At 36.5% G+C, this 17,963-nt stretch overlaps 1 protein-coding gene across 1 annotated transcript in view; it reads left to right on the forward strand.

Annotated features, from left to right (window-relative positions):
• ACAA2 (acetyl-CoA acyltransferase 2) overlaps positions 1-17,507 on the forward strand; it is a 32,654-nt gene extending 15,147 nt beyond the window's left edge. The window contains exons 6-10 of the mRNA XM_051969640.1: positions 2,809-2,984; positions 3,546-3,675; positions 10,747-10,817; positions 12,754-12,908; positions 16,868-17,507. Coding sequence (XP_051825600.1) covers positions 2,809-2,984; positions 3,546-3,675; positions 10,747-10,817; positions 12,754-12,908; positions 16,868-16,952 — 617 coding nt within the window. The 3' untranslated portion in view covers positions 16,953-17,507. The remainder of the gene's footprint in view (positions 1-2,808; positions 2,985-3,545; positions 3,676-10,746; positions 10,818-12,753; positions 12,909-16,867) is intronic.
• The last annotated feature ends 456 nt before the right edge of the window (positions 17,508-17,963 follow it).

The following is a 17,963-nucleotide window of genomic DNA, read 5'->3' on the forward strand; positions in this document are numbered from 1 at the left end:
ATATCAATGTTTTGTTTTCTTTTTTAATTGTATTTTGTTTTTCCAAATACATGCAAAGATAAGTCATTCACCTTTGTAAAACCTTGTGTTTCAAAATATTCTCCCACTTTTTCTTTCACTCCTCTCACCAAAATAGCAAGCAATTGGATATAGGTTAAATATGTGCAATTCTTCTAAACATATTTCTATATTCCTCCTACTGCACAAGAAAAATCAGATCAAATGGGAAAAAAAACATGAGAAAGGGGGAAAAATTAAAAAGTGAAAATAATTTGTTTTGATCCACATAACAGTCTCCACAGTTCTCTCTCTGGATGGCAATGGCCCTTTCTATCCCAAGTCTATTGGAATTGCCTTGAATCACCTCATTGATGAAAACAACCAGGCCATCACTGTTAATCATCACATAATGTTATTACTATGTACAGTGTTCTGTATAGCACTGTCTTTATCAAAATGATTATGAAATTTTAAAAAATGTTTGCCAGCAAGAAAAGAAGAGATTATAAGAATGAACTTGTGATGTCAACAAGTTGAAAAACCAGGGTGAATTAGGAATGGCTGGGGAATTCCATCCACGAGATTGTGGAGGTGTCATAAATATCAGTCTGTCATTCTGGCTTAACTTACTTACGTTTCATGTTGAGCTAATGTGCTTTCCCCAATGAATTTAAATTCTTAGAAGGAGAATGATCTTTTCTTATTTCTTCTGTTTTCTCCTTAGTGCTTATCTGCATGCTGCATAGACTTTAAATAAATATTTGTGGAATTCAGTAATAGGTTTTCAAACTGGTTTTTAAACTTCTGAAAGAATGAAGCAAGATAATTTTTCCAGTGTACCATCCTTATTTTTAAATAGGCCAGTTTTTTTGTTTATAGTCTTTATTTTATAGAGAAACAGTATGGCAGAGAGACTTTATTTACAGTTCTAGAAACAAGACCCAGAGACTTGAAGTGACTCACCAAAAGATGAATGGGTGAATGAATGAATAAAAAAGCATCTGTGTAATGCTTAGATGGAAATGGAAATAGTAAGTAGTACATCCAGGAGCCCAGAAGTTCTTTCATTTCAAACCCAATGCCTTTTTCATTATAGCTACCAGCCTTTCCATTAAAGTAAGATCTCCTGAGGTTGAGTCAGAAGCTCTGGATTTGAGAACTATGTCTATGGCCCAAACACTTAAATGTTCTGAGATTTTCATATGTAAAATTGGAATCATATTGGCATCATTGATCTCATGAGTTTTTTGAGGAAAGCTCTTTACAAACTAGAAAGTGCTTTATAAATGTGAGTTGTTGATTTGAAATCCTAGAATTTAGAATGACAAGTTAATTTTAGACTTCATCTGGTCCAATCTCCCCAGTAATTCCAACAGATGGGCCTTTGGATGACTAGGTCCTGTGAAAAGAGATTCATGTATTCATGAGATCATTTATAGTTTAAAGACTTCAAATAGCTAAATAATAATAATAATATAAACTCCTTGTAAATTCTGCCCTTGAGTTCTTTACTTGGTCTTTGTGATTTAAAAAAAAGTTTGGTTTTCCTTTTCTATGGTGGATTTAAAAATATTTGAAGAGGGCTTTCATATTTTAGCTTTCTCTAAGCTAACTACACTGAATTCTTTTGACCATTCTTCATAGGAAGTTTTCAAGACTTCACTATAATAAAGTTGTCCTGTACAAATCAGGTTTTCCAACATCCATTTTCCAAGGTGGTATCCCCTATTGAATGGTTTTCCAAATGAGGTCTAATCAGTGCAGAATATATTGAGACTGTTACATCTTAATTTAGACATTATGTTTCTTCTATTAATACAGCCTGAGAAATCCTTGAGCATTTTTTAGTATGCATGTGCAATGTTGGTTTATAATTAACTTTTTATTAAGGATGTACTTTGTCACTTCATGTTGTTATGCAAGCAGAAGAATATTAGTTAGAGAAATAGATACCATATTAACATAGTTGCTATGAGACAATAGTGCTTAACTTAAATCAAGCATCTGTTACTTTAAATGGGTGGTACGTATATATGTATATACATATGTGATGATGTACTTACCTAATATGTGCATATACATATATATGTATATACCTAGGCTTATGTAAAGCACAGGTATGTACTTATGAGTATATTCATTGTGTTTATGTAAATCTCTATCTATGCACATAGACATATGTGATTATGGGGAGATTTGTATGTATGAATTGTGTATATCATGCTTTTATAACATATACATTAATTACAATCACATAATATATAATCATGTGTATACATAGGATTATATATTTATGTATATAAATCACACATTTAATTATATGTTATGTATATAACTTATTAAAAACATACTTAAAGACAGTGCACTGCTCTGTACCTATGGGGAAATATGTTTGTGTATGTATTTGTGTGTGTATGTTATATATAAAAATTCTATATAATCATATATTATGCATATAAGATATAAAAATTTAGATTATCACTTATGATATATTACATAATTTATGACATAATATAATTTACATAATTTGGTATATACATATAACATCATTTCAATATTATATGATGTATCTATACACATATATCTCCTCATAGATCCATAGTAATGTCCTAGGTGTTTAGGTATTGGAAAAATGTTGTTTTTAATAGGTTAAGTATCTTAACAGTCTTATTATAGAGGCAAACTAATAGAAGCTTAAACTAAAATAGATGCAAAGAATGACTCAGAAATTGTTTCAACTTCTTTATAGAAATTTTTTGGGGGGATTTTAAAATTTTTATTCTTAAAAAATTCATTCTGTTGTTTCAGCTAATGATGCTGGCTACTTTAATAATGAAATGGCACCAATTGAAGTGAAAACAAGGAAAGGAAAAGACATGATGAAAATGGATGAACATCCCCGACCACAAACAACTTTGGAACAACTGGCAAAGCTCGCACCAGTCTTCAAGAAAGATGGAACAGTCACTGCAGGAAATGCTTCAGTAGGTGTTGACTCTAGGATATTTGTTCTATTCTAAAAGCGATCAACAGAAAAGAAATGTGACTGTCACAGTGGTTTTAGATTATTTGATTTTATTTTTTTCTCAATAGTGTTTCTTTTTTTTCAAATTTATGTAAAGATAGTTTTCAGGATTCATTTTTGTAAGATTTTGTGTCCCATTTTTTTTTCTCTCTCCCTTATTTCTTTCCTCCCCAAGACAGCAAGTAATTTGATATAGCTTATATATGTATAATCATTTTAAACATATTTCCACATTTGTTGTGCAAGAAAAATAAGACTGGAGTGGAGGGAACATGAGAAAGAAAAAGCAGAAAAAAGGGGGTGAAAATATTTTCCTTAAAAATAGTAAACTTATTCTTCCCTATGCCCATTAGAGAGGGTTTGGTTTCCTTTCCTATTTACAATATCCCCAAGCAAATAGTGTTCCTTCAGTATCATTTTCCATTCATTTTAATTACCCCTGCTGTCATTACCTTTGCTCAGACACAGATCTCTTTGGATTATTATCATTTTCACTTAATATATTGCTTTTCTTTTAAAGGGAGTATCTGATGGAGCTGGAGCAGTGATCATAGCGAGTGAAGATGCTGTTAAAAAGCATAGCCTGACTCCGCTTGCCAGAATTGTGGGCTACTTTACATCCGGATGTGATCCTACTATTATGGGCATTGGTAAGTTACCCTGAAAATGAATTGTCCACTTCAATTATTTTTGATACAGATAAGATTTTTAAATCTATTAGTATAGCAGTTTAATTTTGATGCCCTTAGGTAACTCCAAATCCACTGAGGTATTAATAAGTTCTAAAAGGACAGGTCCTCAGTCAATCAGTTAGGATATCTGGCTGCTAGAGGCTCTGGAGGGGAAAGTGAGGACCTTGCCCAGTCCCTCCTCACTTAAATCCAATTCACTTACATGTCCTGGCATTGCCCCCCTGATATCATGACATCATTGCTTTACAAAGCAATTACTATGTGAACAGCATTATTCTCTATGCAGTAGGAATAACTTCCTCCCCATTCCCCCAAAAAAGAGATAGTTCCTTCTCTCAAGAAGCTTATAATCTAACTGGAGAAATGACTGATTCCCACAGAACCATGATGCCTGCTGCAGGTGTGGATGGGCAAAAATAGGATCCTGGTTCCTCAAGTTCAACATCTTTTATCATACCAGCAAAGATGACACAATGAGAAAAGAACATTAACTTCCCATCCTTGTGGTCCATACTATCTCGAGGTTTGAGGATCAGACAAAGGATCACAAGAGTGATCAGACATTAGTGTGAAAGAATTGCTTTTCTTGTCTGTCTTGAATAGAGTAACAAAAATAGCATTTGTCATAGTTTTCAACTTCCCATCAGTTGGCAACTCTGGGGTGTGAGTGGCAGTATATGTTTAAGTAGTTTAACAAGGGAATCTCTTACGTTTTATTTTATTTTATTATTTAAGCTTTTTATTTTCAAAACATATACATAGATACTTTTCAACATTCACCCCTGCAAAAACTTGTGTTCCAAATTTTTTCCCTCCCTTCCCCCCACCCTCTCCCCTACATGGCAGATAATCCAATATATGTTAAACATGTGCAATTCTTCTACACATATTTCCACATTTATCATGCTGCACAAGAAAGATCAAAAAGGGAAAAAATGAGAAAGAAAAAAACAAGTAAGCAAATAGCAACAACCACAAAAATGATGAAAATTCCATGTTGTGAATCCATCCAGTCCCCATAGTTTGGATGTAGATGGCTCTCTCTATTACAAGTCTGTTGGAATTGGCCTTAATCATCTTGTTGTTGAAAAGAGCCATGTCCATCAGAATTGATCTTCACATAATCTTGTTGTTGCTATATACCATATACAAGTATTTCTTGATTCTACTCACTTCACTTAGCATCAGTTTGTGTAAGTATCTCCAGGCCTTTCTGAAATTGTCCTACTGATTGTTTCTCATAGAACAATAATATTCCATTACACTCATGTACCATAGCTTATTCAGCCATTCCCCACTTGATGGACATCCAGTTTCCAGTTCCTTTCCATTACAAAAAGGGCTGCCACAAACATTTTTGCATATGTGGGTCCTTTTCCCTCCTTTATGATTTCTTTGGGATATAGATCCAGTAGAGACACTGCTAGATCAAAAGATTTGCATGCTTTGGTTGTCCTTTAGGCATAGTTCCAAATTACTCTCCAGATTGATTGGAACAGTTCACAACTCCCCTATAATGTATATTAGTGTCTTAGTTTTCCCACATCCCCTCCAACAGTTATCATTATCTTTTCCTGCTGTCTTAGCCAATCTGAAAAGTGTAAAGTGGTACCTCAGAGTTGTCTTTGTATTTCCCCAATGAATAAGGATTTATAGCATTTTTTCTTATGGCTACATGGCTTTAATTTCCTCATCTGAAAATTGTCTCTTCATATCCTTTGACGGTTTATCAATTGGGGAATAACTTATAAATTTGAGTCTTATTCTTATACTTATTGTATCTGATTCTTATAAATTCTTTTTTATTCTTATAAATTTGAATCAATTCTCTATATATTTTAGAAATGAAGCCTTTATTAGAAACACTGAATATAAATTTTTCCTCAACGTTCTGATTCCCTTCTAATCTTGGCTGTATTGGTTTTGTTTGTACAAAACCCTTTTCATTTAATATAATCAAAGTTAGCCATTTTGCATTTTATATTGTTTTCTAGTTCTTCTTTGATCATAAATTTTCCCTCTCCATAATTCTGAGAAGTAGACCATCCCTTGTTCTCCTAATTTGCTTATAGAATTATCCTTTATGTCTAAATTATGAACCCATTTTGACCTTATCTTGTATAGGGTGTTAGGTGTTGATCAATGCCTGGTTTCTGCCACACTATTTTCCAGTTTTTCCAGCAGTTTTTGTCAAATAGTGAGTTCTTATCCCAAAAGGGTTCTTTGGGTTTGTCAAACCTTAGATAACTATTGTCATTGACCATTTTGTTCTGTGAACCCTAATCTATTCCACTGATCGATTACTCTATTTTTTAGCCAGTACCAAATGGTTTTGATGACCGCTGCTTTATAATATAGTTGTAGTTCAGGAACAGCTAGGCCACCTTCATGTGTATTTTTTTTCATTAATTCCTTTGAAATTTTTTACTTTTTTTTAAAAATGAATTTCCAGATGAAGTTTGTTTCTAGCTCTATAAAGTAGTTTCTTGGCAGTTTGATTGGTATCTAATGAATAAGTAGATTGATTGTCATTTTTATCATATTAGCTTGACTCACCTATGAATACTTGATGTTCTTCCAAGTGCTTAGATCTAACTTTATTTATGTGAAAAATGTTTTATAATTGTGTTCATATAGTTCCTGGCTTTGTTTTGGCAGGTAAACTCCTAAATATTTTATATTATCTGCAGTTAATTTAAATGGGATTTCTCTTTCTATGGCTTGCTGCTTGGCAATGTGTAGAAATGCTGATGATTTATGTGGATGTATTTTGTATCCTACAACTTTGCTAAAGTTCTGAATTGTTTCTATAGTTTTATTCCCTGTCCTGGAAGAGCTCACAGTCAAATGGAGGAGATATCATACAAACAACCTCATTCAAAAAACTATAGATATATAAAGGATAAATAGAAAATAATTATCAGAGGGATGGTAATAGAATTAAGGATTGAAGAAGGCTTTCTGTAGATGATAAGATTTTAGCTGTGCTTTGAAAGAAGCCAAGAGACAGGGATAAGAAAAACGGGCATTCTTTTTATGAGTAACAGACAGCAAAGAGGCTCAAGAGTCAGGAAATGGAGTATCTTAGAACATAAAGGGAAATAGTATCATTGTATTGCAGAATTCATGGTGTTAAAGCGTAAGAAAACTAGAAAATAGAGGAGGAAGTTATGAAAAATTTTGAAAGTCATTCAGAGGATTTTATATTTGATCTTGGAGATGATAAAGAACTGCTTTCATTAACTAGTAATGTTTCTAAAAGCTCAATCTGTTCACCATAATCTGACTCCTGATCTAGCTCAGACCCCTCCATATTTATTGTGCCATACTGCCTCTCAACTGGAGAACAACTAGTTCAATATCTAAATGCCTCTCCTAAGTCCTGCTGTGCTAAGTATTTTAAATCTCCAGAGGCTTCATACAGTCATTTATATTTATAACAATCAGCCTGAGTCATCCAGAAAAGGTTAAATTCTGTTTAGGATATTCTTCAAAGACAGGTGAGCATGTTCTACAATTAAGAAAGATTTTGATGGAAAATGGCTAAAATTAAATTTTAGAATGTTTAATAACTGAACATGCCAGCCTTGCAAAGTAACTGATCCATTACAGACTATAAGAACCATGCTATTCTATACTTTGAAATGAGCCCAGAATTTTCACTGGATCTAGCCCCAGCAACATCAGACTACTTAGCCTAGTGTAAGTTTTGTCTGAGAAGTAAAATAAGCCTGTTGTTTCAGCTAGGTAGTGCTTTGCCAGATCTGGAGTCAGGAGAACTCACTTTCCTGAGTTCATATCTGGCCCCGATTCTTAGTAGCTGTGGGACCTTGGGCAAGTCACTTAACCCTGTTTGCCCTCTATATTTTTCCTCATGTATAAAATGAACTGGAGAAGGAAGTGATCAATCATTCTAATATCTCTGCTAAGAAAATCCCAAATGGTATCACAAAGAGTTGGACATGACTGAAGTGGTTTAATAAGACCTCTCAAACTATGAAACTTCAATGTTGTCTTAAAGTCCACAGATAATAGATTTAGATACAGAAGGGATTTATTGGAGGCTATCAAATCTAACCCCCTAACTTTACACGTGAGGAAATGGGAAGCATAGGAAGGACTTGTGCAGGTTGATATAGCAAATGCCTAAAGCAAGATTAAATGAAGTCTTGCTTCTAAGTTCAATGTCCTATACTAGCAATTTTCAGACCTTTTGGTCTTTGGTCGCTTTTATATTCTTAATCATTACTGAAGACCTTCAAAAAGCTTTTGTTTGTGTGAGTTTTATCTACCAATACTTACCATGTTCAAAATTATTATTTTTATTAATTCACTAAAAGTAAGACTGAACCTATTGGGTATAAACAGGTATCTTTGTAGAAAATGAGATTTTCAAAAAAAAAAAAAAAAATTGAGAAAAGTTTCAATGACTATATGTGTTTTTGCAAATCTCTTTACTTTTTCTGACAAAAGAAGATAGCTATTTTTCATATCTGTTTCTCCATTCAGTCTATTACATTTTGGTTAAAGCATCTGAAGAAAATCCAGATATATAGTTGGAAAAAGGAGTGTTTTAAAAGGCAAATAATTTATCAATATTATTATGAAAATAGTTTTGATCTTACAGACCACACCCTCACCAAAAGGGTTTTGGGAACCCACAGGAGTCTGTTGACCACACTTTAAGAACCACTGTTCTATATCATATATTGCTTTATTAGATATCCATTCATCTAAATATGCTTCGCAAACCATTTCTATTGAAGTGTAAAATTCATTTTGTGATGTTTAATGATTTAGGGTCTGTTTTATTTCCATTTCTTTGCTATCAGGAAAAATACTACTAGAAATATTTTGATGGGTGTAAGGAGCCCTCTCTTGTAAATTGACTCTTCTGCTTATTTTTGTTTGTTTGTTTTTTTCTCATAATGCCAGGTTGTATAATTTTTGTCCCATGTAACTTAAGAATGCATGACCCCTGTATGTTCATGCTCTACCAAGTGCTTTCATTGGGGCAGGGATGCTGACTTTTTAATATTTATGCCAGTGTAGTCTGGGCTCTGGCAGGTGGAGAGACTTCAGGGCTTTCTGTTATTTCTGTTTAGAGAATCATACCAAAAGGTTGGTGTGCTATGCTGATGGAATCATATATACTTGAAGCCAGTTATGCAGTCATTAGTATTTATAGAGTATATGATAAGAAGGGATGGGATCTTTCAGGAAGCTTAGCACCTCTGATTTGAGGATTTGATGAGCTCTTTTCAGGTCTGCTCATATACCTTTGGTGTCTACCTTTCACCCAACTCTCACCTGTGACTCCAAAAAACTGTAGCATGAACAGCAGTAAACAATCTCATTAGACAGGCTAAACCAGATTGAGGGCCTCAGATCCATGGGTGAGTTAGGGGAGGGTCTACCCCAAACACATGAAGACTTTCCTGGCTCAATGGCCAGAGGAGGACAATCTGTTCCAACAGCCATGAAGTGGCTGAAGCCGGCTCTGTGGAGCAATTAGAGCTTGGTGGTCATCCATTGCATCCCTACCCATCACCAATAGATCTGACTTTTGTCCTGCCATTGGACTTCAGTGACCCTGGAAGAGAGAGTGAAACTGATGACTTTGTGCAAATTTGCCTTATTTAATTCATTCAGGAGTCAAGAAGTCACTCATAATGCCAAAAACAAAGGGCAAATGACAGTAATCATAGAAGTAGAGCAGGCCATAAGCATATCATTGTTCTAATTAAACTTTGATTGATTACCGGTTTGATTTATCTTGTTTAAATTCTTAAAGACGCAGTTAGATAGTACAGTAGATGCTTAGGAAGTCCTAATTCAAATCCAGCCTGTGGATTTGAAATACTAGTTGTGACTTTGGGTAAATCAGTTAACATCCACTTGCCTCAATTTCCTCAAGGATAAAATGTACAAATAATAGCATCTACTCATAAAATGAACATTTGTAAAATAATTATTAGTATAATATCTAGCATATATGAGGTACTTAATAATTGCTTATTCCCTTCCCTATTCTTTCCATGTAAAGTTTCTCTATTATTTTTAACATCTTTTCGACAAAGTATCTCTTTTTTCCATAACTAGTTTTATTTAATCTAACCTTCACATTAAGAGATACTGCTACTTCGGCTGCTATTACCTTCTTTATGACCCAAGTATGATTGAAAAGATATCTCTCCAGTCTTTGCCACCCTGGTTTTATCCTTGCTAGATACAAGCATGGTTCATAGATGATGTAAACTACACTGTACAAGAAGCTTTAGCAGAACAAAGAGCACAGTCGTTCCCTCATCTTCAGTTCTGTCCTGTAGTGATGACATCTTATTCAGTCTTTCTGTGTAGGTCAAGTTTTCTATTTCCTCATGATCACATATTTTAGGCATTTAAAACCCTTTTTCCCCTGGCCCTGTCCTACCTTTCCAGCCTTTTTTTTTTTTTTAACCCTTCTTTTCTTCCACATACACTACAATCCATCTACTTTGACCTCCTTGAAGTTTTTTAAATGCAGTACTCTATCCCTTGCCTCCATGGCTGTCTTCATAACTGAAATGCTTTCCCTCCTTACCTCCAACCCCTGGCTTCCTTCAGCCCAGATCCCATCTTTTGCATAAGAAGGCTTTGCTCAGTCTAGTTCTTCCACTGCTATTCTTCCCCTATTTGATAACCTTCATCTACTGTCTATATCTGATATGTATCTAGTTATTTATATAACTTTCACAGTGGACTCTAAGCTTCCCAAGGGCAGCAACTCTTTTCTTGGTATTCCTAGCACTAACATTATATATATATAAAATAACATGTAGTAATTGCTTTAAAAATTTAATTGACTCAGTTAATGATATACTGAAGGATGTGGGGCAATTATAGAATCACGAAATCTGAGTTGGAAGGCCTGAAGTTGTCTAGGACAATCTATATTAGAACAAATTAATCGTTCTGTTAGAATATTAGCTTCTCTGTTCTTATGTGTCACATATATTGTATATATAGATTTTTTTTTACTTCTTATAGGTCCTGTTCCTGCCATCAGCGGTGCACTAAAAAGGTCAGGACTGAACCTGAAAGACATGGATTTGGTTGAAGTAAGTATTCTGCTTTTTACAGTATGAATAAAAGGTCATTATCAATGGCTTTCACCTTAGCACTTTTATAGTAATAATTTATTTATTTATATAAGTAGCACTTTAAATTTTGCATAAATTTTGCAAAAAATGCTATTGACATTTTAAAATGTATCCAAAGTCTTTTCTTCCTGCTCAAAGCAATCCTGGTGATGGATTGATTGCATATCTATTTCCTGAGGACAGAATAAATAAATTTTAAAAGGTTCATTGCCAGCTTATCTGCAATGGTGCTGGATTGTTTGATTACATCAGTCTCTTGAAGATTCTCTGCAAAGTTAGAAAGAGGTTGCAATTTGCATTGGTAAGAAAAATAGCCACATCAATGACTGTCATTTACTAAGCATATGCTGTGTGCCAGTCACTGTGCAAAGTACTTTATAAATATTATCTCATTTGATGCCCACAATAGCCTTGGCAGGGGAGTATTCCCATTCTGCAGTTGAGGAAACAGAGGCAAACAGGTCAAATGACTTCCCAAAAAGTCATTTGAAAAAGACGTAGGTCTTCTTGAACTTAGGCTCATTGTACTATCTATTTACTAGGCCATCCAGCTGCCTAATTTATTAGACACTTATTGTGTTGCCAGTTCCCATGCTAGATATACCAACTCAGAAAAACTGCAGATGCTCATTTGCATACCTTCTTGCTTGTATACTTCTGACAGCACAATTGTAAACATATAGCCTTGAGATGATGCCCTTGGGATTCTAGATAATGACCTCAGTCTCCAGAGGGAAGATGACTGATGAAATATGCTTAAAAATTAGTGACTAGTTATGTGGATCTGGTTCTCATAAATCAGGATAGCAGAGCTCCAGGTCATTGTCCTTAAAAATAGTTAGTGTTTCCTCTCCTGAGCCTTTCATTCTCCAGGTTTGTCATCCTTAGTTCTTCCATCACACATGGCATACTTTCTGGTTCCCTGTTATTCCAGCTGTCATCTATACACATTTCATTTTGTCTACATCTCTCCTAAAATACAGTGGCCAATACTGTGTGTCACTCTAAATACTTTTTATTTATAAATAAAGTGGTCCAGATGATGGCTGACCAAGGCAGAATGTAATGGAATAGTTATGTCCTCTCTTGTTCTGAATATTGAATTCATTGAATTGAAAGCCAGAACTGGAAGAGGCTCAGAGATCACCTGGTCTAAATGCTTCATTTTTACAAATGAGAAAACTAAAAGTTGATGATAGTCTTGATGTGCCCAAGTTCACAAGTAATGAACATCAGAATTAGGATTTGAATATCTGGCCTAATCCAAAATTGGTCTCTAGAGCATTAGCTTTTGGAGGGAGCCATGTTACAGTGTTAACTCTTAGCCAACCCAGTCCACAGTGATATCTGGCCAAAAAGTCTAGAAACTGTAATCATCATTGAGAAACAGTTAAGATCTAAAAACAGTAATAGGAAAAAAAAAAAAAAAGGAAAAAAAAAAAGAAAAACAGTAATAGGATTAAAAAACTGCTGGCTTATAAAACAAACATTTGCTGGGGAGCAGCTCCAGTGCAAATACAAAAACTCTTTATAAAGTCACCTAAAATGTCGATCCAGATAGAATAAATGTCAAATCTACAAAAAAGAGAGTTATTACATGAGTACGGCATACATTAGACAGAGTGCCAGGCCTAAAATCAGGAAGACTCATTTTCCTGAGTTCAAATCTCCAGCTTCAGACCCTTCCTAGCTATGGGACTCTGGGCAAGTTACTGCTTGCCTCAGGTTCCTCATCTGTAAAATGAGCAGGGAAAAAGAAATGGCCAACTACTTTAGTATCTTTGCCAAGAAAACACTAAATAGGGTTATGAAGAGTTGAACATGACTGAAATAACTGAACAACAACAACCTGAATTACTTTAGCTAACTAAATGGTTTACCCTTTCTCCTAAAGGTGAATGAAGCTTTTGCTCCCCAGTATCTAGCAGTGGAAGAATCTTTGCATCTTGACCCAAGCAAAACCAATGTGAATGGAGGAGCCATTGCCCTGGGTCATCCTTTGGCAGCCTCTGGGACACGGATCACTGCTCATCTGGTTCATGAATTAAGGTACTCATGGGAAGTTACTGTATTTCAATCTCATTCTCATTTCCAAACAGCCATGTCTTTCTGGACTTTACAGCACAAATTGGTTGCATGGCACAAGCACAACAGCAAGTTGGGAAGTGCATTAAAAAAATCAGCATGTGATATTATGTACTTTTATATTTAGGATCATGAGTCAGAACTGGAAGGGGCTCAGAGATCACATGGTCCAAACCCCTTCATTTCTACAAATGAGGAAATTGAGACTTGGTGATAGTCTTGATGTGCCCAAGTTCACACAAGTAATAAACATCAGAACTGGGACTGGAATATCTGACCAGTCCAAAAACAATGAATATATGTTCTATTGTTGTTTTATCTTCTTCAGAGGTTTCTTCTGTTGTGATGGTCTTGGGATGTTTAGTTTAGACTTAGACTATTCCAGATGGTTACATCTTAGGAAGCAATGTGATAAATGGCAAAGATCTTTGGTTCAGGAGTCATAAGAACCTAGATTCAACTCCTAACCTGTTACTCCACCAGTGTAGATTACAACCCCTCTGTGCCTTCATATGGCCATCATAAGCCACTCTAACCAGAACCAGTTCCTCACCATGTTGCTTACCAGCTACCTTACTACATCATCTCCACATAGACCACTGAGGACAGGTGAGCAGGTGGCTCCTTGCAGAGCTGCTTTAGGATGGTTTCCATGATCCGTGCCAATAGTTCGAAGTTTTGGATTCACCGAGAAAGCTCTGGTTTCTCAAGCTAAAGAACTGAAGTGATTGCTATGGGACTGATCCGAAAGAAATGAACATTATGCATTTAAAAAATAGGTGATGAGCTTTGATTTGTTTTCCCCAACAGTGTTTTATTTTTTCCAATTACATGTAGTTTTCGACATTCATTTCTAAAAGATTTTTTGTTCTAAATTTTTTTTCCTTCCTCCCAAGACCTGATGTAGATTATACATATACAATCGTTTTAAACATGTTTCCATATTAGTCATGTTGTGAAAGAAAAATAGGACAAAAGGGGAAAACCACAAGAAAGAAAAAGCAAACAAAAGGTGGACATAGAAGGATTCATTCTGCATTCGGTCTCTACAGCTCTCTCTCTGGATAGGGATGGCATTCCCCATCCCAAGTCTGTCACGATCACCTCATCGCTAAGTCTTTCATAGTTGATTCTCATACAGTATCATTGTTGAGGTGTATAATGATCTCCTGGTTCTGCTCATCTCACTTAGCATCAGTTCATGTAAGTCTCTCCAAGCTTCTCTGTATTCATCCTGCTGGTCATTTCTTACAGAACAATAATATTCCATAACATTCATATACCACAATTTACCCAGCCATTCTCCAATTGATGGGCATCCATTCATTTTCCAGTTTCTAGCCACTACAAACATGGCTGCCACAAACATTCGTGCACATACAGGTCCCTTTCCCTCCTTTAGTATCTCTGGGGGATAAGCCCGGTAGTGACACTGCTGGGTCAGAGGGTGTGCACAGCTCGGTTGCCCTTCGGGCACAGTTCCAGATTAACGCTCTGAGGTAGAGGTCACTTCAGACCAAAAGAGGAGGAGCCGTTCCCAAGCTCAGCGCTCACTCTTCCCTCCCAGCTCCTTTGGAGAGTATGACAGCCCTGACGCCATTTTCCCATTTTAAGACAAGGGCTCCCCCTGCCGGCCACCTCGGGTTCGTGCCGTTCAGCTTGACAGAGAAAGCATGGAGAATCATGGGAGCATACATTTAGAGCCCTCGGCCCTTTAGGACCAGTTAGCCAAAAAACACTGAAAATCCGCCCCATCGAAGCCCCCCGTTTTATAGATGAGAGAGCTGAGCCTGGAGAGAAGTAACTCGGGGATCCATAATCTCGTGACTATCGCCGCAAGCGAGGGCACTCCGTCTCCCGTCTCCCGGCCTTTGCCGCGGCAGTGCCTCGTGCCTGTTACCTCCTTTCCTGACTTTCCTTCAAGGTCAGCTCCAACCCCACTTTCTGTGGGAGGTTTTCCCGTCAGCCTCCTCCCCGTGCCTGTGTCCCCTCCCCCCATCTCTGCTCTGAGTACAATGCGTCCGGACATAGTTAAAGTTCTTTCTGACGTGAAAATACAAATGCCTTGAAAGGTACCGTACATTTTCTTTGTGATCCCAGCACCAGCCACAGTGCCCGGTGCACACTGATCACTAAATTAAAAAGTACTGAATACTTAATAAATAAGCACTTAAGCATTAGTCCCACCGCTGGCTCTGGAACCGCAGGCACCGTTCCCCAGCACTCCTGATACTGGCTGCCTGGAGGCCAATCGGTGATCGATTGTTGGACCTGAAGTCAGGAAAATCGGAGTTCCCGCGTGGCCCCCTCGCTCTGTCATCCTGGACAGGCCCCTTGATTTCTGCCAGCCTCAGTTTCCTCATCTGTAAAATAGGCATAAGAATACAAGCTGCTTCCCAGAGTTGTTGTGGAGAGCAAAAGATTCAACCTCTGTAAGGCACCTTGCAAACATCTAAGTGAAATTGTTATTAAATCATGCAGATCTTCCTGACTCCAGGCCTAGCAATCTATCCACTGCATCGCTAGCTGCAAACATATAATTGCTAGCAAACATTATTATTACTCTAATTTGTTTTACTAATGAAATCTTTTCATCCTATCTCCTTCAAAAAATCCCACTTATTTTTCTCCTCATCCTGCCCCCAACAACTCTCCCTTTCTTCTGTACTTTATTTCAAAATTCTTTCCTCAGTGGCCATCTTGAAATGTGTTCATTGGGAAGCCTATTTGTGAAAGAAGGAGGGGGCAAATATTATTACTTGCAAGTCTTTGGGCAACTGTTAGTTTCCTCCCTCTGTGGGAAAATGAGAAAGAGTAGATAACCCCTGAAGTCTCTTCTAGCTCTCAAATCCGTGATCCCATTACTTCCTGACTTCAAGTCGGGCCCTGAACCACATGCTTTGCAGGAAGAATAAAGTTGAATTTAGACTGAAGAGCCATAAATGACAACACGAGGATCAATAAAGGAGCTTCTGGTTTCACTCAGCTATGCACTGATTGAGCCAAGCAGAAAAATAATGACATTAAACTCGACTAGCACTTTCCATACATTGCTTGATTTGATGTTCACAATTATTCTGTGATGTAGGGAGGGCAGGGGACATTCTCTGTTTTGCAAATGAGAAAACATTTCAAAGATTGAATGACTTGACAAATATAGAAATGTTTAGAAGAACTGCACGTTTGATCTCTATCAGGTTACTTAGTGTCTCGAGAAAGAGAGAGAGAGAAAAATTTGGAACACAAGGTTTTGCAAAAGTGAATGTTGAAAACTATCTTTGCATGTATTTGGAAAAATAAAATACTATTTTAAAAAAGATTGAATAACCGCCTTAAGTCACGTGACTCTGGCACCATTGCTAGGTTTGGAACTCAGGTGACTACTCATCTAGTATTCCTTTCAACAGTTTTAAAGGCAGCTGGTGAAATATTGGATAGTGAGTGTGGGCTGTAGTCAGGAAGTCCTGAGTTCAGATCTAACCTCAAGTACTTCTATCTGTGTGATCTTGGATGAGCCATTTAATCTGTATTTTTCTCAGTTTACTCCACTGTAAAATGAGATAATAATAGCACCTACTCTGAGTTGCTTTGAGGATCAAATGAGATAGTAGGCTCTATATAAATGCCTTTTCCCTTCCCCATCTTCCAAAACAATTTCAGATATGAGAAGCATCTTCAAAAAGGTTTTTAGAGTGTGAGCTTGTCTCTAGTGGATTTGGAATCTGATATTACATACTCTAAAGAAGACTAATTTGTCTTTTTCAAGAATCAAAAAGAGCCAAAACGTTTCTAAAACTATCCATTCATTAAGACTCATTTATTCCATCCAAGCCCAAGAATCTGAGACTGTTCATTGGAGGAGTTCAGGGATGGGGAAGTCTACATCTCCTAAAGTAAACCTTATCTACTGCTTTCTCTTCTAGACGTCGAGGTGGAAAGTATGCAGTTGGATCAGCTTGTATTGGTGGTGGCCAAGGAATCGCTCTTATCATTGAGAACACGGCCTGAGGACGCGAGGACACAGCGACTAGAGTCCTTAATCTATAAACATTTATATTTGCTAAATTGTGTGAAAGAAAAATAATAACCTTCACAAAACTGACCTTGTGTTACCAAAGAAACTTCCAGTGGGCCCGGGGTAAAGAGAGATGGGGATTCTGAAGTTACCAAGACAGAGAAATCCATTTATTTATGCAAAATGTGTGCTTATCTTTAAACTGCTTTTCCAGATTTGGCACCAGTAATATAAAACATATTTCTCAGCCAAAACTTAATTAAGGTAACTTGACAAAACTAGGATTCCTGCCATATAACCGCCAAATATACCTTTCTGCCTTACTGCATAATTGCAAGGCCATCTTGCCAATTTTTGCCTTAACTCTCTAATTAATCACCTGGTTCACTCCAGTCCTAAAAGAGGTGTTTTTCATTTCATTGCAATCAAAAAGCTTTTATTGATCATTTTTAAAGTTGTGTTTGTTGTATACTAAAGGCATTTCATAGATCATCTGTGACAAAAGTTGTCATAAAAAATCAATAAAAAGTCATCTCAATTTGAAGTTACCTTAAGTGGCTCATTTTTGCAGTACTTTATGCTTTCCTCAAATCATTAGCAGGTAGGTGATGTAAATATGATGTCCATTTAACAGATAGAATCAGACAGATCAAGTGATGTGCCCACAGTTATATATAGCTGGTGAGGGTGGATTTGATTTGATTAATAACTATAGCTCCCAGGCCCTCATTGGTGACTGGTGAATCAGCCAAGATAAAATCATTCTCTCATTCAGAAACACAAAGCAAGGAAAGAATGATAATTACATTACCACAGACTGAGGGCACACCCTTATACTAAGGCACATAAGTCCTTAGAGTCAAGGGCCATAAATGACAACACAAGGATCAATAAAGGAGCTTCTGGTTTCACTCAGCTATGCATAACTTATTTCCATAAGTATCTAGGGGGTACAGACTTAAGCATTCCATGAAGACACATATAAGGATACTCAGGCCCAAGAC

The sequence above is a fragment of the Antechinus flavipes genome, chromosome 1, assembly GCF_016432865.1.
Source record: "Antechinus flavipes isolate AdamAnt ecotype Samford, QLD, Australia chromosome 1, AdamAnt_v2, whole genome shotgun sequence".
Lineage (NCBI taxonomy): Eukaryota > Metazoa > Chordata > Mammalia > Dasyuromorphia > Dasyuridae > Antechinus > Antechinus flavipes.